We start from the raw sequence: 25,169 nt of genomic DNA on the forward strand, positions 1-25,169 counted from the left end.
CACCAGTAGGGAACTGCCAGGCAAGTTATCTGGTCTAAATATTGGTGAAAAATGAAGTGTGAAGTATTGGAGACATTCTGTCATCAATTAAAAAATCATTTCTGGAAAACTTTAATTAAATTACAATTAAATAATATGTATCCTAAAGGTCTTTCTATAAAAAGTCTGGTAATTTTATAATGTATAGCTAGAAATAAAACTTTTCTAAAGGCAAACTCATACACACATATATAAATTTAAAAATGTAATATATAATCTCTTCCCAAATCAGATTACTCATTTTTCTATTTAGTGTTATTTATTTATTTAATTCAACAAGTATTTGCCAGGCACTTATATGTTTAGAACTATGCTAGGTATTATACAGAGCAGCGAAAATTAATTAATTAAATAAATAAATGAAAATAAAATAAAAGTCAGGGCCCCTTGTGTTCAGTTTGCCATTACCATACACCAACCAGATAGGTTAAGATGTAACAGGTTAAATATTCATTTTATTTTTCCCCTACTCAAAGAAGAAATTCTATGCTCAAGCACACAAAAATCATATGTCATCACAAAAGGAGTAAATGGACTGGCGGCACTGTGTAGCTGTCAGCAGCACTTTATAAATTTTGAGTGCTAAACTAATGTCAGCCAACAGTTTTTTAAATGGTACAAGAAACTTAGTGGCTTTAAAATCTGCCACTTTAAAAGAAGTAATTCTCTTCTCTAGATAGCTCTATATAATAAAACTACATCTTCTTACAGGGTTCTGAAATCCAACTAGCTGTGCGTGACTACTTGGATTAATCGCAGTTTCTTGGTTGCCTGTGATGGCCTCTGGAATTATGGTTGGATTCAAGACAGCTTTTTTCTCTTTCAGATTAAGAACCAACCCAAGCTCTGGCAAGGGTAAGCACGAAGGTCTACTGAGGCCAAAAAGTGTGAAGTACAAGTCCACAGCACCACACCGTAACCTCCAGTCATGTGAAGTACCTAAGAAGTAAATAATAAAAAAAAAGTCAATGTGTACATTTATCCATACCTTTTTAACTATTCCAGAACCTCTACAGAAGAAATGAAAGGATTATGATGCCTAAAAGGAGCCATCTATTAACCTAGGCCCCACTGGCAAGTCCTCTCCCATAAAGATATATTTTATCTTAACAAAGATACTTATAAATTGTTATAGGAACGATAAATGTTAGTGAATGAACTAATGAATTTTTTAATTGGAGAAATTTTTATTATCACGCCATCCTTCTTTACAAAATGAATAAAAAAAAAAAATGACATTTTTTTTCCTGCCTTTAAATCTTCCTTTTAATTCCTCCTCCTTGGTAACTAACTATTCCACACTTGTTCATTGTCTGTTCATCTTGTCTGATTTTCTTCTTTAATAGCCTGTTAGGAAGACAGCATTCCATGAGCCTTCATGGACCCTACCACTTGAAACAAATTCTCCTCTCAAATTTATTACTTTCAGGTTTTAAATAAATTACAAGAAACCCTACAACTACTTGAAACAACATAATTCTAAACTTGGATTTATAGGAGAAAAATACTGTGCTAAACACCTTCATATTTTCTAAGTATTTATTTAAACACACACACACACAAATAAGCAAACCCCAGAGATGACAACAGGTAGTAAAACATCTATCAGTCAGAAGAAGATTGCCTGCGTAGAAATTCATTTTAAAGCAGTTGAGATTAGAGGCAAGTTCTTTCAAATCTTTTGATGAGTCTTTGATTTTTCATCTCCAAAATAAGAGTATTGGTCTCAGATTATACCTTTCCCAAAGCTATGACAGACCAGACCACACAGATACCAGAGTTCTTTCTCATTTTCCTTTTTATCGCCAGTAGAGCACTCCAGGTAGATACTGCCATCAAAAAGCACTGATTAACAAGATGGAATCTTTCATTTTTGTTAGATCATTTTTATGGTTTCTTGGCTGAATTTAAAATGATCTAGAGAATTTAAAACAAGTGAGAAAAAGCAATATGAAATTCTTCTGGATAAGAAAATAAACCCTATAAATATTTAATTTTGACCAAGAACTGTGAGAGAGTATCATAACATGTAAAAATGAGAAACAAAAGAGAAAGAAGTCGCTACAGCAAATACTGGAAAGCATAAATATTAAGCTTTGTGGTTTTCAATAACAAATATTAGAATAGGAAGGTAAATTATAATCAAATAGTGATCCTGAAGAGACTTACTCTAATAGATAAATATTATATTAATTATATGCAAAGGAAATCCATGTGGAAGGAATTATAATTCTACAGAGTTCATACTAAGTACTACACTGTGCTATCTTGCCGACAAAGAGCCATCATCAATGCTATTTGAGACATCTTCAATTCTGCTACTGTGTGATAAGGTAATAGATACATGGCACTGCTCGAAGCAAGAGAAAGAGGCAGGCGCTCCTGAGGAGGATAAAGTTTTATGTCTTAAAAACTACAGGGAAACTAGAAATGGGAAGAACATTACAAAAAGAAAAATAAGGATTTTTTTACACTGGAATTCCATTCCCTTCTCTAGAATATGCTTATCTGTACACTGTAATGGTCTGGAATTGCTTAATTTTTTGTAGGCATTCATTATTCTCCTCCTCAAAGCATTTCATATATGTAAAGGTAAAAACAAGTATCAGATTCCTGGGCCTTTTATTACAAAGGTTGGAGGGGCTCAGCTCTCTGAAGGAAGGAAAGGAATCCTGCCAGAGCAGCCAGCCCTGTATCCGTGTATTTGTGGCTATAGCAAGAAAAGGAATGAATCTTAAGCATTTTATCAGTTAGGAAAACAAGAGTGGTTTAGGGTACATTTATACTGGAAGAAAAGTAAACCTTGAAGATCCATATCATCTAATTAGGTCTGCTGCCATCCTGAACCTTTCTTTACACATTGCAGATCAGGAGTCCCCCACCCGTGGGCCAAGGACTAGTACCATTACTGTCAGGAACAGGGCCGCACAGCAGGAGGTGAGCAGGGGGCCTGTGAGTGAAGCTTCATCTGTATTTGCAGCCTCTCCCCAGCGCTAGCATCACCGCCTCAGCTCCACCTCAAATCATCAGGCTTTAGATTCTTGTAGGAGCACCTGTCCCTGATGCCACAAAGGTTGGGGACCTCTGTTGTAGATGACACTGAAACCAGTGTCATCTACAACAGAGGTCCCCAACCTTTGTGGCATCAGGCAACTAAGTGTGATTTCCTCAAATATTTTTTAAAAATACTATTTTAATTTAAAAATCATTAATTTAAAAACGCAAATGGAAATGTGTATTTTTATGAGAAAGAGTGTTCTATTTTGTTTTTTAAAAGTCAGATTGAAGATGATTAGGCACCACACTGAAGGCTGCTAAACACAAAATCCCTGGACAGTGGGTTTTTGTTACTTTTTATTTCTACGTGAGCTTTTTGGCTTTGGTTTATCTTTAGTTTACATGGAGGAATGAACATTATTGTTTTGTTCCTGCAGAAAGTTCCCGATAGCAATTTTTTCTTCAAATAATTCACTTAGAAATATTAAATTTAGGGCTGATAAGCGAGAGCTAAAAAATTAATAACCAGTGATTCTGTTAAAATCACAAGTGTTTAAAAAATCAGAACTCCACCTGTATTTCAAAATCATGGCATTAAATCTTAAAATGGTTGGCAGATAGTGAAACTAAGTTGAGTGGTATAAGTGGGAAAAATCATTCCTGCTTAATTACCGATTGGCTCTGTGATCTTGAGCAAGTCAGATGCCTGGGTCCTAGAACAAGGGCAATTAACTCAGATGGTCGTTAAGGTCCCCCCAGGCCTGAAAATGCTATGGTTCTAAATCAGTCCATTCCATTGAGAGAGGCCCTGGAACATCTGCTGATTTCTGCTCTGGTTACAGCATTTTGAAGACCTTTCTTTCATCTTCTAGCTACCCCTCCCACCCCAACCACTTAAATGGCAAGGAACACTCAGATATTTGAAAATATCCCCTTGGGTCAAAATGCTGTCCATTCTGTCCTCATTAGCAGTTCTCCTTAGGGACCAACCCTGCTTACCTGAATCAGAAGAACAGCACTCAAGAAGAAAACAGGAAACCCTGTTAGGGATGTTCTCTAATCAAATCAGAAAGTATCTAAAGACAAACCTCCAAAAGAGCAAATCTGATCCTAAAAAAGATCATCACTTCCTTTTCTGAAGTAATTGCTATTAAAGCTGATCAAGCCAAAAAGCTGCTAAGAAAGCTCACTTTGAAAGCCACTTTTTTCAGTACATTTTTCATTAAACCCAGCTGACAACAGAAGCTTGGAAACGTGGAGTGTTGGGTGAAATAGGACTGTCATAGGGTGATTCTGTCCTGTTCTTTCTGTTCATCTTACACTAATTAAAAACAGCAAACATCACTTATATTAATGTGTGTGTGTGTGTGTGTGTGTGTGTGTGTGTGTATACATATATATATATAATTTCCTAAGAACAGGTGAGAAAAGTCATTTTTCAACACTTTGTAACCTTCTGAAATAAAAACAACAATAATAATAATACTTCGCAGGTTCGTGCTTAAAGCTCTATAAACATGTGAAACACTTTCACATAAATTAATATTTTTGTTTCCTTGGCCACCCTGTGGAGCAAAGTGAGTGAACATATTCTTAGCAAATGTTATCATATCCACTACCATGTAGATAGCTGTAATAAGTATCCTAACCAAAAAAGAAAAAAAGAAAAAGATAGGCTAAAAATTAACCACAGTTTTGTAAGTATTGAAAACCTGTTGTAAAATGAAAATCTTCTAGTCATAAAACATCTTTAAAAAGCCACTGCGGTCTCACCAGAGTTCATAAGCTTCCAAAGCTGATCTACCAGGGCTTCGTTGCATAAGGGAGACTCCATGTTCTTAGTAAATGGTGGATTTCTAGTCAACATGTTTAGAATCTTATGTCTGAAAGATAAGGAAAAATTTAATTTTTGCTGACCATTAAATGAAAACATTTGAAAATTACCTATAGTGACTCCTTCCTATTTTATCATCTCTCTTGGATCTAGCTTTGTGTTTAAGTTTAGTTTCACTTCAAAAGGCATTATTATGTTACATCCTAAATATTTACTACGGTTTTTGCACTAAAAAAATTCTGGCAGGTTTATTCTTTCTAAAATCGCCTTACTGTAGAATGAAGTCTTCTAAAATCTGACTCTATGTATTACTAACCAACTTTTCCTATCTCACTTCTAAAATGCACATTTTACTCTCCTTAGAAAAGTTTACAAAAAAGACTAGTCGATAAATATAAAAATCTTAAAATGAGACCAAAAAAAATCACATATAGGCCAAGAAGTCTACATTTGAGATAATAAAACGAATATAAAACTTCATTATTATAGCATCTTTGTAAAGCATGGAAATGTGCAGAAACATTTTAAATATGGAGATTGAAAAAGGTTTCCTCAAAATAAGCTGAGCGTTAGGAGAGTCAATTAACAAAAAAGCATCCTCATAAAGGATGACAGTTATACTCCGTATCAGAAATTTTCATCTCATGTGAGAGGCTATCTGCACACATTACGGAGTCTTCTGGAAAAAAAGGCAATGCGACCAAAACAAAATTTGAAAAGGAAAAAAAAAGTCCAATACTATGACTAGGAGATACCATAAAAAGACAGAGAAAGAACAGAAGCAAGGAAGCTACAGGAGTGATCTAGTATTTAGTGAAGGGATAAAAGCCAGGCCTAGAACTAGGTCTGAAAAATTCAAGACCTCAGAGTAACGGAATGCTTGGATATAATGGAGGAAGGAAGAAACTTAAATTGTAAGTTTTATTGAGGCTAGCAAAACTTTAAAGAAGGTAAACCTAAGAAATTTGTATATTTAATTGTTGGTGGAAAAACATCAAATGGGATCAGTATTCGAGAGAGATGAGAGAAAAGTAGAACTGCTAGGTTGTAGTTTAGGTTACCCAATCCTTTTTGGCTTCAATTTTATGTCTGTAAAACTGAAAGATATAGACTCTCACTGTTAACATGTTGTTGAGCTTTGAAATTTGAAGACCATATGAAAGATTATTTAAAGGCTATGAAAAGTGAAATGTCATTATAGAGTCAATTTACAGATAAGTAATATAAAAAAGGATACATGTTTCAATGGATATTTCATATCAATATTTTCATCTTTATGGATAAACACAATTCCTGTCCTTAAGGACCTCAAAATCTATTTGTAAAAATATATCAGTATTACAAGTAAATAATATCTTTTAAAATATGAATGAGTCTGTTGTTTAGAGCACGCTAATCTTCACTTTTAATCTACATGAAGAAGAAAACTTAAGTTTCTATCTGGCTGCTTTCCCAATTATCCCAAATACCAGAGTGGTAGGGCCCAACTAATAAAACTTTATGGTATTTACTCAGATCATTATGAACTCTTCATAGCCATGCCAATGAAGTGTAGAGGGTACTCTAGGAATATCTTTAAAATTATCACTAAAAGAGCAATAATGATTAGTACCTGTATTACTTTATACGATTAAACATTTCTCTAAAAGTTTTTTCTCTAAAGTTTAGGTAATAGAAGACTTTTACAAGGAAATATTTACAAATAACTAAACACTCAAAGCCATACTCAGAGATAAAGTTTAAGGGCAAACAATGAGAATCTTGTGTTTAATTTTTCAGAGATAAAACATCAAAATTCACAATTAGCATGTGCTTCAGACATCTGAAACAAACCTGAGGCAAATCCTGAGAAAGTCAGTTTTTGTCATATTCATAGCAGCAAAAACATATTATATCCCTAGACAACTGAGAATTTTCTTGGTGGGTTAGTCCAATACCATTGCCAATAACTATCTATAAAAAATGGAGTCAAATCAAAACCCCCCCAAAATGCTCAAAATCTCTCAGGAGAAAAAGCACGTAAGTTATGCCCCTTAAAGTACTGACACAATGTAATCATATGCATGCTTGATTCCAAAACAAGAAGATAAAATAATCCTACCCAATCTAGCACAGATATGACCAATACATATAATGCTATATGTCAATTATACATCAATAAAAAATTAAAGACAGATGTCTCAAGACACCAAAAGATACACACATAAAATAACTGCTGTGTGGTAATACTTCACAGCCATTAAAGATTTTTTAAGACATGTTGAATTTTTTTAACTATGAGTAAAACTATGCACTAGATGATTTTAAGTAAAGCCTAAGAGGTTCCCCACTGGTGATATAAATGAGCCAAATCAATTAAGAAAACATCAAAAATAATCACAAAAATATATCCTTAAATAAATTTCTAATTCAGATTGTAAATAACAGTGCTCTCGAAATTTGAATGTTACTAATAGTTCTACAACAATATTTCAAAAGCAATCATTTAGATTGTATAGTATATAACTCCAATAGAAAAACTTCAAATATTACATGACATCATATAATCTGCTACAGATGGTCTTCAAATTGTTTTACAAAACCATAATTTAAAAGAAAAATTTGAGTGTTTTCTATGTATAAAAAAAGACAGACAAAAATGGTCAAAAATTTAATCCTATTTGAGTACACCATAAACACCCTACTTTGCAAAAGAAACAGCAGAAATGAAGACTAGAAGGGGGTACAAAAATGAAAATAATTACTATTGCAGGACTGGGATTTGCTTTTATTTTTTATTTTCTAAATTTTTTAAATGTTATATTATTTAATGTATATTTATTATATGTTTAATATAATTTATATTTAATAAATATTTTACATATAAAATATATTACATATTGTAAATATAACATATTTAACATATGTTTAATAAAATTTAAGATTTTATATGAGCTAGAGAGGATCAAATGGACTACACCAAAACATTGCTTTCAATTACTTTTAAAATAAATGAAATCAATCAGTACAGAGGTTTCATAATTTTGGAAATATAAGGGATCTTCCATGTGCACTACAAACTATTACATAAGCTTTTCTTTAAATTACAATAGAAATTATATGTAAAATTACAGGGAATAAGCTATATTAACAATGTATTTTTTTAAATGTCTTCAAAGGCAAATCAAATTAAAAAATCAAATTTAAAAGGGCATGAATAAATGCATAACATATTCCTATTTTCAAAAATAACAAAGACTTGTTCCATGTATAATTTTCTGAAATTATGCAATTTACTTTAAAACTTATAAAAAAATTATAGTATAAAAACTAACCTTACATAGGGTACAGGGTCATTCTGAATCATATTAAGTAGCCACTGCAGTTCTTCATAACTCCTGTCCACTGAAAATAAAAATAAGGAAATATATTTGTTGCAGTTACAACAAACTAAACAAGTGATAAGCAAGGAGTTTACACTTATTATTAGGACACTGCCTTAGCTTGATTTCAATCAGAGTTGAAAATTGTAGACATTTTTTTCCTCAAAATATTTTTCTTTTTTTGTTTTAAATTACTTTTATTTTCCCATTACAGCTGACATTCGATACTATTTTATATTCATTTCAGGTGAACAGCATAGTAGTTAGACATTTATGATTTATGAAGTGATCCTCCTGATTAGTCTAGTTCCCACCTAGCATTAATTATAACAATATTATTGATTATATTCCCTACTTTGTACTTTAAGCTATAGAAAACTTCTTTATATTTTTTTATGTTATAGGCTACTTTGTAAATTTTATAAATTTTTTAAGTACTGTGTTATATATAGCCAAAACAAAAAAGAAGAGCAAAATGTATATTTTTCACTAAAGTCAAATCAATGGCAAATATAACATAAAGCAAATTATAATTTATTTATTAAGAGCCCTAAATCAGAGATGACTAACTCTAAATGGACAAAATTGTGTTTAAATAAAATTGTGTTTCTAGGTGCTTAAATCAAATTATAGAGAGGTCTGATACTCAATAGTATCTCAACTATATTTTTTGCCCAAGTGGTTTCTTTCATCTGATTAAAAGGCAGCTTTAACTTTTCAACAAAACATAAAAGAAAATTAAAAACAGTGCTATAAATATAACTGACTTAAACAACATGACTCATTAGCTATTTCCATTTACCTTTTTAACAAGTTCTGTTGTTGACTTGAAAAGCTTTATTTTCAGAATTTTATTTCTACCATTTCCTATTTTTTCATTTTCAAATGATCTAAAATTCATGGATCACTTTAAATACCTCTCAATTGAATTACACTTATTTAGTGTTCTTTTGGAAATCATAATATTAGCAATCTATTTCATTTCAGATAGTACTAATTCACAAAATCTTCATATTTATGTGACACTGAACATCATTCATATACCCTGGAAAAAAGGTTGGGAATACTGACATGTTTAGTTGATTTCGAGACTTCTAGATTTCATGAATTGGTGAAATGTCAAAACCAAACTGGAGACGGATAGAGAAAAATATTTTTTTCCTTGCCAAAAAATTCATTAAAAGGAGAACTATTTTCACCATCATTTATTAAAAGAAAGAATACTTTAACCCTCAATAAAAAAGAACAAATGACAGTCCTTTCTGAACTCAGACCATCGTATGTAATATACACATGATATTGCTCTTACCTTTTTATAATTTCTAACTATACATAAGTATTTCTATTGAAATTTATAAAAATTAGAAAGATTAGAGTTATATTTTCCTCTACTGTTAAGTAAAAATTAACCAATTTCTACTGAAGAACTTCCCTCATCTCTTCCTCTCTTTCCACAATCAGATGAGAAGTTCAACATTAACTTCTTTACTCTTCCCATATTTTAGTGCTATAATCTGGAATTTTAGATGTAATTTACATATCTCTTACATTTGTAAATTATTTTTAAATAATTATTTTTAAAATTTGCATTAAATTTTACAACCATATTAACGAATATTTAAGCTTAGCTCTTTATTTTACAGGCATAGTTGCTCAACACTATGTCTTCATTTCACACATTTAGCAATCTTAAACTATTACTTTGATTCATCTCCAGATCAGCTGAAAATTATCTTTGGAAATTTCATTTTTTAAAATGTTACATAGGAGATGTACTTCTAAGCCTTCAAGGCTACATGAGCAACAACTTAGCGAAGTAGAGAATCTTAGATCATAACTTCCCCCAAACTGTCTTTTGAACTCTTCATAGTCAAAAGAAGTCATTCTTTTACTTTGTACAATAACTGGGTTCTAATATTCTAGGAACTTACACATTTTTTTCCTAATCTTAAAATTTTTAATTTCATGAGATTCCAGCTTAGGTAAGTTTCATCTACACCCTATCAAAGTATTCTATTACTACTTGGATTATTGCTTTTCTTCCACCTGTTCCATTCTTCATAACTTAATTTTTTTAAATATATATTTTCATCTCTTTATCTTTCTCTCTGTATTTCTGAAAATGTTTTGATATGCAGTTTTCTCTTAGCTATTTTTGGCCTTATATTTTTCAACTTCATGAACCCTTGCCTAATCCCCCTGCTGAAGCTCCTGTTTATGTCCCGTGCTCTACTGTCACATATAAAACTGTGAGAAGTGCAAGATGTTTTCTAGAATCCTTCTTATATAGTTAGAAATTTCCCCCAATCATCTATTTCTTAAAATAACATATAATTAAAAGCTGTAAGAATGATATACTGACTTCCTGAAAAGACCAAAGACATCTATAATTTTATTCTTTTCTCTCACGTATTAAATCTTATATGAATTCTACATTTACCAAAAATCAGTGAGACAAGAATTTAAAATTAAAATATCTGTATTTGTACCTAATAAAAGAAAACAATAACTAAGGCTGGTTTTAATCAGTAAACATTTCTTTCTAAAATGATAAGAGTATATATTACTAAAGCATTACCTTTAGTATAATCAACAACTGCCTCCAAAGCTGCTATCCTAATGTCCACAAAGTGGCCATATTCTGCATAAGATTTAAAAAGAGCTGGATCACTTGGCACATGTCCATTCTTCTGAAGCACTCGTATGGCTCTCAAACAACTAGGAGAACAGTATTTACAGTTAAACACTTTTGTTAAAGTATTTTGAATCAAACTTATCTGCCAGGCATTAGAAATTAATCTGTAACAGTAAACTGAAAAATTGTTTTGAATCCAACTTCTAATTTTGTAACATTAAATGTTTACAATAATCATAAAAATTAGAAATATGTAAGTCCTATTAAAAGAACACAAATTTTAAAACTTGGAAATCCAACTTCAGGTACCATTATACTTAGTATTTTGTCCAAAAGTTTTTAGTAATGTATAGTTTAGTAAAATAATAAATGTTGAGTCAAACTGTTCATAATGTTTAAAACAGTGAATCAACTTTTTTTTAGCAAACTCCTAAAGAGATAGAATTTTTTGATAGCCATGTACAAACAAGTTGAAAGAAATGAAGTTATCTTAAAAGAGCCTAGTAAAAAGATGTTTATACTATATCCAATGGGATAAAAGATTATACAGATATCAAAAATAAAGCTTATGAAGAATTTCTGATGACATGAGAAAGTATTTATGATACAAGCAGAATGCAAAAACTATATATAGGATATATTCAACAATTTAAAATGGCTATTGTTATAAGAGAAAAAAAATTAGAAGGTCATTCTCCAAAATAATATAGTAATAATTTATCATAAGATTTTAATTTTCTCCTTTAACTTTACTGTATTTCCCAGTTTTCTATAATGAGAACAAATTTCTCCTATAGAAACAAGTAACTTTAAAGAAAATGTAAAGAATCGTCATCACCTGACAGTGATGGTATGTCTGTAACTTGGAAGAAGTTTTTCCATATTCAAAAACCTGGTAATTTCTTCAAGAATGAGTCGTACATCTGGATTTAAGTTATCTAAAGTCCGAACTTCATTATTCACACTGACTGCAGGTGTAACAGAGTTGGCAAGGGCATCAATCATTTCAGCACGATAATAGTTATCTGAAAACTAAGCCAAAAAACAATTATAAGATAACAAAATTCATGTTTCTGTTCAAAAATTAATAAAATATTTATAACTTAAAACCATAGTGTATCTGAAAACATCTGATAAGTACTCAAACTCTGTCCTTTGGGTAGAGTCGCACACTGGAAAAAAGTGAAAGAGATTCACTAATTACTAATATATTAGTTTATTCAACAAATATTTACTACATGAATGGTACTCTTATAGTAACCTAGACAGAGTCCTCTAAAAGGCAGACCAGAGTCTACAAATCCTGCTTGTAATACAGAGATCACCAGATATTTGAAGAAAGCATCAACATAAAAAAGACAATCCAGAACAAAAGGGGAAAAAGCAACTTGGAGGAAATAGATTCAAGGGGAAAAAAAATGGCTAAGGGTAGGGGGAATTTCAAAATCCTATCACTATTATTGTCTGAGAAATAACCAACGATATGCTTTCCAATGGCAAAATATATTTAAAAAAAAAATATGCAGAGAATCGGGATCAAAATTAAATTAAAATACAAAACTGAAAAAAACTCCTGAAACTGTGAGTGAAAAGTAAGAGACAAGAAAAAAATAAGAAGGCAAGAACAAAGGAAATTAGAGGGCTGGTGTCGAAGACATAACATGAATATCAATCGGAGTTCTAGCAAGAGAAAAATGGAGGAGGAAACCATCAAAAAAATTCATTCCTAAATCCATATCCCCAGAGAAGCAATTTATTGAAAGGCAACCTGGGTGTGGCTTGACTTAAACTCAGCAAATCAGATTCTCTAGCCTGGGAATGTGAACATGGGGCAAGTGAATTAATTCTACCGTCAATACAAACTGCCAGGGACAGAGAAGGAAAATCTGCCCTGTTTTGACTTCCACCGTGGAGGCAGAACCTCACATTGACACACTGACAAAACAGTCCCTAAACATTCCCATTACCAGATACTGGGCAGAAAAAAAAAATAAGACACACAACAACAAACAAACAAACAAAACCAAAGAAAAAAGACTCCACAAATGTACACCATGATAAAAGTTTTGTTTTCAAACCATTTACAGGTTTTCTTGAAGTATTTTTAAAGTTCATTGTTACCTCTAATAATGACTTTGCCAACAAAGCAAAAGCCCATTTATTTAACCACTATTTTTGACATAAGAATTTGGATCACAGAATGAACTCAGAAATCAAAAAATGAACTCAGAAATCAAAAAATGGGTAAAGTACAAAAATCAACAGATATAACATTTACCCCCTAGACCACATCTAATTCTCAGAGATTCTATAATCCTAATTGGACAAATTAGATTATCTGATCATCCCAAGGTTGTAAGAGATAAAGTGAAAAAAAAAAAAAAATTTGTGGAACACACTGGGGTGGGGAGAGGGCATTTAGTACAGCACAATTTCCTACAAAAATAAAAAAATTGAAAGGATCTATATCAGTGCATACAGCAAAGACTGACTGATGTTTTTATCAATGATCTTTTGGTATAGGGAATAGTTCAACCCATATTTGGCACACCTTGTTTAAGAGCAATTTCATAAACGTATATATGATTAGAAATATGTTAGAAATACATGTGCATGTATTAGAGGTTTTTATATAAAATGGCTAATAACTACGTTTAATTGGGATTAAATTTTAGTTTTCTTCCAAACTAAAACATCCAGAATATTCTATTTCATGCTCTTGCCCAATTAAAGGGATGTTACAATTTAAAAAAATATTTCCCCCAAGGCCCAACATCTTCGGCATTTAATGTTTTGTATTTCTAATTTAATTTTACTTGTAGAAAATCTATCGTTTCTTCTCATACACTTTAAAAACTTCCTATCTATGTAGTGAACCTTTTAAAAAATATGCTTAAGCAAATCATTTGTGATCAGAAGTGGGGTACTTTAAAGACAAAAAGGTAAATCAACCGATGAAATATTCTTAGGCACCCCAATTACATATTTACTTCAAGCTTTAAACTCATTAATATATATATCATTAAACGACAACAAAATCTTTTTCTCCAAACCACCATTTTTAAAGAATAAGTTTTGATATCAGTCAGAGCTTGTTTGTTATCTCCCTGCCACAGATGTGACCTTGGATAAATCTTTACCCTTTATTAGCTTCTACCTCTTCAGGTGGAAATTGAAATAATAATAGTATCTATCTCAGAGGTCTGATAAGGATCACATTAGAGTATCCACATTTTGGTATAAGCCATAGAACATACAAAAAATAAGCTATTGTTATTATTACTGTTATTATCATTATTTGCATTTATTCTATCCTTATTATCTTCAGGGATTAAAATACATGCTAGTCTTAATTTACAGAAACTACAACAACTGATGAGACGTCTCAAAATTAAAAATGAGTCTTACGTTGTTCCACAAAAATAGTAAAGTATAAAATTTAACAATCTATCATGTCCCCATGTATGCATGTCCCAAAACATCATAAATATGACATTTATGATAGCATGTTGTAAAGCAGTATGGTGTACTAAAAAGATCACCGCATAGATAGGTGGGAAGAGTTCACAGCACAATTCTCAGATTACATTTCCTGTGTAATTTTATATTTTCAACTTTTGTTTTTGTAACAAACCTTCAACTACAGAATAGGTAAAGTTTAAAAAATTAAGGTAAGTGAAATCACTTTGCGAAGCAGAAAGTACCATACAGTGACCACCATGAGTTAAATCATAGAAACACTCCCCAAATCAAGAAAACTGATACAAATAATTGTACATATAGCTTTCTTATTTCATGTGAATATAATCTGACTTGACACCATCCCAAATCCTTATCTTGTATCTTCAAATAAAAAAAATCCATGTCACAAAAAGGAACACTATAAATGAAAGTCAAAAGAAATCAGCAGACTAGGGTGGAAAGAAACTTACAAAAAAATTAACAGTATTCAAAAATGAAAAGAAAAAGTATATCAGCTATAATGTATTCTTTTAAAGCACTAATTTTTTAAGGACTCTTTTTGGCTTAAATCATTTCAATGTTATTCTACTGAATTAAAGTGAAGAGGAAAAATGTCTTTTTGATTTTCATTACAAACCACCATTTTTTAATAAATATACTTGTGACTTCTTTCTTACTGCTGTAATGTTTTACTAAACTTTTCATGAATTTGACATATCCTACCAGTTATACATGTCTTTGTATGTGCTGTTCCTTCTGCCTGGAATAGACTTTCTAGAATGGCCCTATTCAAACTCAGAAAATCCTATTCATCTTTATGACTCATTTTGACTTTGTGCATGAAGTCACCTCTCATGCACAAAAATTCCCTGACTCTCTCTATATACCCTTGCAAGAAGGCACTACTTTCTCTGGATTCCCCTAGAAAGTTAAGTAGATATACATCTACTATAGCAGTTGTGAATGACTGTAAACTGTTTATTTGTCTGATTTCCCCAATAGGTTGAATCTTGAGGGCCTAGAATCAGACTGTAATATATAACAATTGTTCAACAGATAGTTACAGATGATTAATAAATGAAATTCCAGATGGCATCTACCATTTCTTCTTCTGTTTAACATGGTAGACTGCCTACCATAGTGTATATTTTCTCAAAAAAAATTGTTGATTGTTAGAATGATAACAAAGTGAAATATCTTTTGAAGCATGGCATCCAATAGATATGTGCTAAGTAAATGAATAGCACATAATGGTTAAAAAAAAAAAAGTCAGATACATCAAATGAACAAGTTATCTCAAGAGGGAATTGTTTTATGGGAATCATTTAGTAAAAGAAAACAGGAGTAAATATAAAATTGGGCTGTCAGACTGCCCCAAAACAAAGTTTAGCAGGCTCCCCAAAATCTGATGCACTACTCTCTCCTCGTTGCAACAGGTAGAGGAACATTTAAAAGCCAAATGATCTTGGTTTTCATCCATTGGTTATTACAATAAATCCTGTTCATATATTTCTACCTCTAGAAACTTCAATTACCGTGGACTCAACAATGAATTCACAGTCTAAATACTTCTTTAAAAACAAAGTATCACTGAGTAGCTTTATAATATTCATTAAGGCATCTTACCTTATTTTTTCTGTTGTCATTGTACTTGATTAAGTCTAAAATAAATGTTAAGACTTCCTTGGGACAAAGGTTGTGAACATCTCTCAATAAAGCCATTGCAACTGGCATAGTCTGCAAAAAAAAAAAACAAAACTTTTTTAAGCATATAAATTAACTCATTACAATTCACTGAATTACATTGAGAAAGAGGGTTATTCTAGGGCTGACATAGGTATCATTCAATTCTGTGTTTGACAGTAGTAAAGGTATGGATTTTAACATCAGGTACACCATCGTTCAACTCCTACTCTACTACCTATTAAAACAGGTTATTTTAGCTAGTTGCTTACTGAGCAGGAACCTCACAACCTCGTAATCATGCCTCACAACCATTTTCAGGATTAAATGATATAGTGGCTAGAGGCATGTGGCAGACACAGAGTTCAATGATCAGCTGAGAAGACACTAATTCTCTAGTACCACCTCATCTCAGCTTAAGAAAAATGGTAAATTAACTAAAATTAAGCCTAACTTTCTCCTCTCCAAACTTTCACAGGCAACTTTCCTAAGGAGGTAGAAACCTGACTCACATAGTCGTGACTACCAGTAAAACAAAGCTATTTAAACTCGAGGTGGATGAACCGACATCATAGGCCCCAGTACACAGGGAGAGTCAGACTATTCCCATTTCTGCTTCAAAATAACTATACCCTCTAAATTGAGGGGCAAAAAGGAGGGTAGCTCCTTTGATTGCTTGAAGGACCAGCAACAGGACAGTCAGTGTTACAACACTGTAACAAGAGTCAGTGTTCATGCTCTAAGAACAACTAAAGGAAAGAATCTTTGTCATAGAAATATCTGTCCTATGTCTGTTCTGCCAAGTTTAATTTAGGCACTAATCTTCTCTCTTTTCTGCCACTAGAAGTATTATATGAATGATAAACTGGTCTAAAAGCATACATTCTCCAACTTTTTTGATGGCGACCTACAATATTTTATATACTAATCTAAGACACACACATAACTCTCTCTCACAGCATGTTTACAAAGTAAAAAAAAAAAAAAAAATTACCTTATACCTACCTCTGTTACATGTGTTATACTCTGATACTGCCAATAATTATCTTTTATTTAAAAAACAAACAAAAACTTCCAAACTGATTCCATCACTTTCTCATTAATGCAACACAACTCCCAATATAAAACACTGATTTAAGGTATACGGAAGCACAAGGGCATAATTTTTTAAACAGAGAAATTAACTTGCTTCCATACTATAAATTAGTGAAATGGCAACAGAGGGCTGAGCAATATGTTTAAGTACTATCAAATCTTCAGTCCTTAAAAATAAAATAAATGAATGCCACAGACTTCTTTGATCACACCAGTACTCGCTTTCCCCGAATCTGGATCATCCTGAATCTGTTCTGCTGATGAAATTCACTATAAATATACCATGACTGCCACGCTCAGCAGCCGTCTCAATGCTGCTGGGTAATCTTTTTACGTTTCCACCACAAATAAACTTCAACTTGCGTAACATCCTCCTCAACATCTATCATTTCACTTACTTTTAATTTGCTTTCCGTTTGCCTAAGAAAAAAGCAGGTTTTTGTTTACTAAAATTAACTTCTCGACTGCGTCTCACTCTCTACTAATAAAGACCTTCAGAATTTCCTCCATCTTCTATTTGTACCTTTACCTCCTCCCTTTGAATATTTCATATCTCCCTCTCTAGTGGTTCCTCTTTCTGTGCCAAACATGCGTCAAGTTTTCCCTCTATACAAAACACAACCCAAAATGTCCTTTTCTCGGCCCTGCTTTATCCTCAACATGTCTCCTCTCTCGTATTTTTCAACACCAATATCATGAAATAGGCTTCATTAGTTTTTTTCTATTTATTCTACTTCAATGTAGTTAATCTAATCTCTGCCTTCATTATTATTAAATTACTAAAACATTTTACAAAATAGCCCAAATGCTAACCATTCTGCCATTCTCAAATCTCTTCCTAGAACAGTGACGCCACGTTCTAAATTGTTATTTATAAAAAACTTACAGTGATAAATATAGTCTAAAACACTTCACATGTTTGATTTTATTTAATTCTAAAAAAGATAAATTTTATAATTGGTAAACTGAGGGTTGGAGGGTTAAGAAACTGTCCTCATGCAAAATGCTAGTGAGTAGCAGAATGGGACTGAAACTAGAGTTGTGTGCTATATTGTCTGTGACTCAGATACAGTGTCCACATTACAGAAGGGCTGCTGTCACAAGGACTTATCCATACCTCCACCCGCCATGCAACCGGCCCCAAACTCAAACTATCCATTTCTATTTACTTTATTATTAATGCAGATAGTGAATTACTTACCTACAGCTCTTACAAATCAATGAACAATCAATTAAAATTTTGGACAAAATTTTAGGAAAAAAAGAACAAAGGCAAAACCTTTTAGAAGATAATAAACACATCTATTATTACTATTGGAACAGTCTCCAAGTTAAATTGAGATATACAGAAATTTAGGAAGTAAACTGTACCTTCTGTAGAAAATAACTTTGAAAGCTCATAAAGTTGTTTGTTTTCACAATGTTTGGACAAGTTTTACAACAAAACATTCTAGTAAAGAGTGACTTCATGGCTGGTGGTCCTGTCCATGTGCTCACCATTGAATTTGCAATCTGCAAATAATTAGAAAACAACTTCCATCGCCACTGCAAATATTTTTAAATAAATAAAAAACAGCTTTCTAAGAGTTATCAGTCCAAATGGATTAGTTTTCAACGACTTAAGATTCTCAGAAATTTAATACATTTTAGCTTTTTGTTATCATTTCCAAGAAAATATACAAACTCACTCCCCCAATTCTTATGTACACTTATATTTTTTGTAAGTTAATTTCTAAAGTGGAACATTCTTCATGTTTTAAATTTGGAAAAAAGCTTCTATTATAAATAAGTTTGTGTGTGTCCATTTAGGCAGATATAATTCTAACATTTTAAATTTATCAGCTAGAAACAACTAATATTTTAGACTGTAAGAAGGCTTACAAAAAACCCCATATCTTGCTATTGATACTCTTGTATATAAAAAAAATCTGAAAAGAATGAAATTATAATTAACTTTAAGTCAAAAATTTTATGGTTCTGCTAAGAATTTAATATGCAAGAATCACAATGATCTTTATAGAAGACATGAAATTATATCTTTAGCAGACGATTATCAAAGAAAATCATCTTTTTCCTTCATATACCTGAGTAGAATATAAGAATCGAACTGCTCATTCATTATTAAAGATAAAACAAATCTAAACCATAATAATCTGTTGAAATGTTGGACAAATAAATTTAACAGTGAGGAAGTCAAGAGCGTCACTAAATGAGAATGAACCTATTATCAAGATGCTTTTTAAATACCTGGAACCCAGTATTTCTGGCCAAATTTTTGTCTGCGTTTTTCTGGTTTTCATTTGTTCTACCTTCAGTTTTTTTGCATCTGAAGAAAAATATTTAGTTTTCTTAATAAATTAACTTTTCTAGCATGTTATATTATAGAACCTATCATTTTAAATTACATTACACTAATACTGATTACTAAGCCCAAAACAACATGAAGTAATCACCACAGTGGAATAATTCAGATGAACTGAATTCATGTGCTATAATGTAAAACATCACTCAAACCAATGAATTTCTTGCCAAATACATTCTTTGCTTTAACAATGTGGTTGGCAAGTCAATAAAAAAGTAAAAAATTCTTTTGGTTTTAAAGTTTGACTCTCAGTTTGACAATTATAAAATTTTAGTGCATTATCTATGTTCAGATCAAAACATGTTTCTTTGAAATTAGTCTTGTAAAAAGAATTTGGTAAAACCTTCCAAGGGACCAGATGCCAAATAAAATTAAAGACTATGGTAAATTTTAATTTATTTTCAGAGTTTGCTGGGTTTTCTCAAACATGCAGTACTTCTCTTGTCTTCTTTCTACTGTATATAATCTCACCTTGGCAAGGCAGAAGCAAGCTGACATTCTCACTCGGTAGAAACACTGCTCTTGTTCGAGTATGTCAGTGAGCGCAAGCCGCGATGCTGGAGTGGGGAACTTTTCCAAGGCCAAAATGGACTCTTGCTGTGCAACAACATCCCTCTCATAGCGGAGCTGGTACTGCCACATAAAATCGGCTTGCTCAAATTCGACTTTCCTCAGAACTGACATATCGGGGTCTATCCTTATCCACAGCAAAGGGGAATCAGCACTGAAAGAAAATGCAATTTTTGTTTTTTATTTCTTTGATTTCTTAATTTTATATAGTGCCCCGAGCTTCACTGCATTTAATCACACTGACAACTTTCTCATTATGTTTAATATATTTCAACCTTACCACAATATCTAACCTATGTCAATCTTGCCAAAAACACCTCTAAGGATAATAAGATAGTTGTCACAAAGAAATTCCTCCTGAAAATATTAGTTTGGGTGTTTGGATTTGTGATTCTATGATGCGAAAAAGGGGAATGAGCCCAAAATTTCTTTGTTTCACTTCCTATAGCCTAACAAATGACCCTGGATATAAATGCCACCCTTTATTGGAAATCAACCTGTGACTAAGAAATGAATTGATTTATTTCACTAAATTAATTTAATTGACTTTTAATGCTTTTTTAAAAATGCTAGACTCATGATCATCTTTTCAAACAGGAAGTTCTGAAATTATGACAAATTTACTCTCAAATAATTCTCAAAGTAACATAGTTTTAAAAATCTAGTCTATGTCAACACTTTTATCAGAGGACAGCACCTGAAATATTAATTCAATTCAACAAATATCATTAGGTGCTGACTACAGTCAAGGCACTTGATATGGAAAAATTATAAAAACGATATATAAAAAGGAATAATATATGGCAACCAAGTTAGTAAATAAGTACCGATGTTCTATAAAAAATATACAGGTATACAGGTACAAAATGGATGAACAAAAAATTTGAACTATCTTATATTTAAAAATGAAATTGTCAATCAATAAAATTTAGAATAGTGATATTTAAACTGTGTTTTGCTAACATAGGGGCCTCAAGGTGCCGTGAAACCTTGTCCAAAGACAGAGAGTATCACCTGTGAGCTCATTAGAAATGCAAATGACGAGGATCCACTAGTGAAGTGAGGGATCAGAAACTGCATTTTAAGAGGATCCGTAAGTGACATGCATGATACAGTTTGCGAAGCACTGCTCTAGAGGTCAGCAGGGGTGCAAGAAAGCTGCCTAAGCCAAAGCTATGCCTGCCCAACAATCATCCTGTATTTCCTCTTAATTCTACCTGGGCCAGGCTAGATTTGCTTTTCCCTCTTCAATTATTTATTTTTTAAAATGAAATTTATTGGAGTAACATTGGTTAATAACATGTTTCAGGTATTCAACTTAATAATACAACATCTGTATACTCCACTGTGTGCTCACCACCCAAAGTCTAGTCTTCCGTCACCATGTAATTTGACTCCTTTACGCCTTTTTTCTTCCCCCAACCCCACTCCGCTGATAACCAATATTCTCTTGTTCACATTTATGAGTTTGTTGTTTGTTCATTTGCTGCCTTTCGTTTTATATCCCACATATATGAGTGAATTATATGATTCAGGTCCTTTTCCTTCTGACTTATTTCACTTAGCATGACATACTCAAGATCCACCCATGATGTTGCAAATAGTAAAGTTTCATCTTTTTTATGGTTGCATAGCATTCCATTGTATATGATTTTATGTAGGATTTGTTTTTAATATGTTTTTAATAAAGGTTTCACTGCCTTTCAAAAGTTTTAAAAGCACGAATTTCAGGACATTATTTACATACTTTTAGATGTACGTAATGAGACAAGTGAGAATGCAGAAAATATTATGTTCTTAAACTTAAATAACTAACTTACTCCATTGCAGAAAGATCCATGTCAACTTCTTCCCCATTCATCAGTGGAATTTTTTTCTTTTTATTTCTACATTTAAGAAAAAGGAATTTTAAATTACAATATTTTCAGTTCTGAAAGATTAAGAGCAGCTGAAGTTCAAATTAAGGATTTCACACAACATTGAAAGATATCCTAAAGAATAAGGAATATTAAATGTAATGGAATTTAAACAGAACACAATCTATTTTGAAGCTAAACGGAATGGAGTAAGTGACACTGAAGTATCTTTCTGATCAAACTTTAACAAAAAGTAAAAATATGTAATTAAATGTCAACTTAAAACATATATATATTTTACATATGTATACATATGTTTTCCCTCAAGAACCGGTAGCTGCAGTTTTATATAGAAATCTATCAATAAAAAAATCCTTTATAAAAAATTTAAATAAAAAGGCCTGAAAAAAGACGTGAATAATTCTGAACATATGTTATATGTGCAAGGTGCTGTCCTATATGAAATAATAAAATCTTAACATACTAATTAATATGTACAGTTAATAAATATGAACAAGATCTAAGATAAGCCAAAACAAAAGCAACTGCTTTAATGCAAATCACTCTTGAATTATAGAATCTACTGGATAACACACTAAAAACCTGGGTGAGGATGAATAAAAATAGGAACAGAGAACAGTCTTCCTGCGTTCCTCACACAAAGAATATCTAAATGACATAAGCTACTACAGAGAAAAAGATCTGAGGAAATGCTATGAAGAGGGTAGGGTAGCGAGCGACGTTCCCGATTTCACAGGTGGACAGGATAAAAAGAAAAGGGGGATTTCATTGTGAACTAAGAAAGAATTTTCAGAGAAAGAACGATTGTTTACAGGGAGATTTCGGAATCAAGTTCTCTGCAGACCGTCAAAATCAAGAGACATTCTCATCTGTCTGAGATGACCTAAGTGTACTCATGAGTATAAGACTTCTGGTCCTGAAATTCTGATATAACTATACCTTTCTCCAGCAAAGTGCAAAAATGTTCTCATCTTTTACTTTACTATTCAGAGTATATGCTAATGGTCAAGTTAAAAAAAGAGTGGTAAAGAAAAAAATATATTAAATAAAAGATGAACTGTTGGAATCTTTTAAGTAAACTGGCAATGTTCCTTTGAAAGACATCAACAATGTTCTGAACTGGCAAGGTGATATAGAGAAAAAGGAAAAAGACACATAGTGTAGATGCAAGGACTTTCATGACTCTTTCCTTTAGAGCCAATGATCATTTCCCCAATATTTCTTGTAGATATGAATCCAATGAGACAAATGAAAATGAACCTAAGCAACTTGCCTTGAATTTTTCCTGGCTCCCAAAACTCAAACTCCATTCCACCTCCTCTACCCCTACAAAATAAGGATTCTAAATCGAGATTGTAAAAATTATTTAATTGTAAAGATAAAAATGTTGTCAAGAACAGAAAGCAAATAAAGAATGTTATATAACATGTTCTCTACCAAAAATTAGGTGTATGTTAGGATTTTTATTTTGGCATTGTAATCTGTGATACTTACAATTTAACTTTAAACTTCAATTTGTAATTATGATTCAATGCTTACCTTCTGCTTTTGGAATGGCAGGGTATATCATGTTTTAGGCTGTTTTCTTCAATTTGTAATGTATGATTGAAGGATCCATCTAACTCCTGCACTGTCACTTTAAGTGGTCCCTTTAAAAAGAAATATACCATTCAAAAATAGTGCTAGAAAAATACCAACAGATAGTCTTAAGTGTATAGGTATATACATCAAAATATAAAATAACACTATATGAGATATGTATCTGGAGACACAGAAAGACAGCTGGTGCCAAAGGAGGGCAGAACTGGGGAAATCTGTGTCCCCTGAACTCTCCATCTCCACCCGTAACCCCTCTTTCCATCACTGATATTTGTTTTCTCAATTTCATTTGTTGCAAACAAAATCTCACTATGAAACTTCTAACCAGCTCCCTACCCATAAGCCCTTCCTATACTGAAATTGAGGAAAAAGCAATGCAAAAGGCCATTTCGGAAAAAAACTTACCACATATTTCTGGGTTCCAGGAGATGTATAATCTTGTTTTATTTCCAATTCCAAAACATTTCGTTTTCTATTAAATGCAAAACTTCCATAAAATTTTACCACTCCACTCTGGTCTCTGAAGAATTGTAAAGGAATTTTAGCATACTAAAATAAATACGTATATTAAAAAATGTTATATTAGTAATAATTTTCAAATGCATTCCCACCAGTTCAAAGCTTGAGTGCATACTTCATTGTAAACCAGGTGGCAAAGTATTCAAAATTCTTATGAAAAATGTTTTCCCAGATTTAAACAAAATTTCTGAAACATTAAGAAATTTGTTTTGCAAGAAGCAAAATCACTCTACTGGGTTATTAACAGTGCTGTTAAATGAGAAAATGTAAAAACCGCAAAGTTCTAAGATACCACTCAACTTGTGCCAACCTCTAACCACATCTTAACAGTCACCAGACCACTGCATCTCATAAGTAGCCCTACAGGTCTGTCTGGTGGATTATTTACCTCCCCTGCCATCAAGACTATCGCTGTATTCACATGCTAAAAAGTACTTCAAAATATGCCAAATTTTACAAATATAGGGGTGTGTGTCTGTGTATTTACTATTATTTAGAAATTCAAATAGTTCTTACCTTCTTTTATACCCCAAATTCTTTTTCTTCCTCCTTCTCCTTACACTCATAACCTTATTCCCATCCCGACTTTGTTGAACTGCTACTTAAAAGGATACACCCACTGCTTTATTAAAGGCTGAATGTCTTTGCCAGAGACATTCGAGATGGATTTCAAAAACCCAGATGTGGAAACCAACATCTGACTCCACATATGTGACTGGAACTTCTGAGATGAAGCAGTACTAGCCAAACTTAGCAGTTTATTGAAAACCTGTAAGGATAAGTGTTATTTAGTAAGTCTGCTTAACATAATACATACATTGCTTTTAATTGTGCACTATACCCACAATGCATAACATTATATTATAGTCAATTATAGAAGACAATAATTTCACATCTTACTACCTAGACCGTTCTAGTCAAAGACTACTAGCAGAAGCATAGCTAGACTATAAAACCATTCTTCCTCTAAACATAATTGAATTTTACTGATCTCATGGACAATGAATATTGTATTTGAATAATTATAATAATATAATACCTATAATTTACTGTGCTATAAGCTTTAGATAGAAACTAACATTATTTAATAAGTTGAGAATAGTTTAGGATTTATACCACCCTAAAAAGCTGACTG

The 25,169-nt window shown here is 32.1% G+C and overlaps 1 protein-coding gene across 3 annotated transcripts in view; it reads right to left on the reverse strand.

Moving 5' to 3' along the window:
* TAF2 (TATA-box binding protein associated factor 2) overlaps positions 1-25,169 on the reverse strand; it is a 69,252-nt gene that overhangs the window by 13,260 nt on the left and 30,823 nt on the right. For all 3 annotated transcript variants that reach the window (XM_011360382.2, XM_023530792.1, XM_011360383.2), the window contains 12 exons: positions 24,649-24,803; positions 23,921-24,035; positions 23,456-23,565; positions 21,860-21,925; positions 19,941-20,193; positions 18,479-18,619; positions 15,956-16,066; positions 11,706-11,899; positions 10,811-10,950; positions 8,185-8,254; positions 4,810-4,919; positions 749-978 (listed from right to left, as the gene is read on the reverse strand). In XM_011360382.2, coding sequence (XP_011358684.1) covers positions 749-978; positions 4,810-4,919; positions 8,185-8,254; positions 10,811-10,950; positions 11,706-11,899; positions 15,956-16,066; positions 18,479-18,619; positions 19,941-20,193; positions 21,860-21,925; positions 23,456-23,565; positions 23,921-24,035; positions 24,649-24,803 — 1,695 coding nt within the window. The remainder of the gene's footprint in view (positions 1-748; positions 979-4,809; positions 4,920-8,184; positions 8,255-10,810; positions 10,951-11,705; positions 11,900-15,955; positions 16,067-18,478; positions 18,620-19,940; positions 20,194-21,859; positions 21,926-23,455; positions 23,566-23,920; positions 24,036-24,648; positions 24,804-25,169) is intronic.

Source organism: Pteropus vampyrus, unplaced genomic scaffold, assembly GCF_000151845.1.
Source record: "Pteropus vampyrus isolate Shadow unplaced genomic scaffold, Pvam_2.0 Scaffold54, whole genome shotgun sequence".
NCBI lineage: Eukaryota > Metazoa > Chordata > Mammalia > Chiroptera > Pteropodidae > Pteropus > Pteropus vampyrus.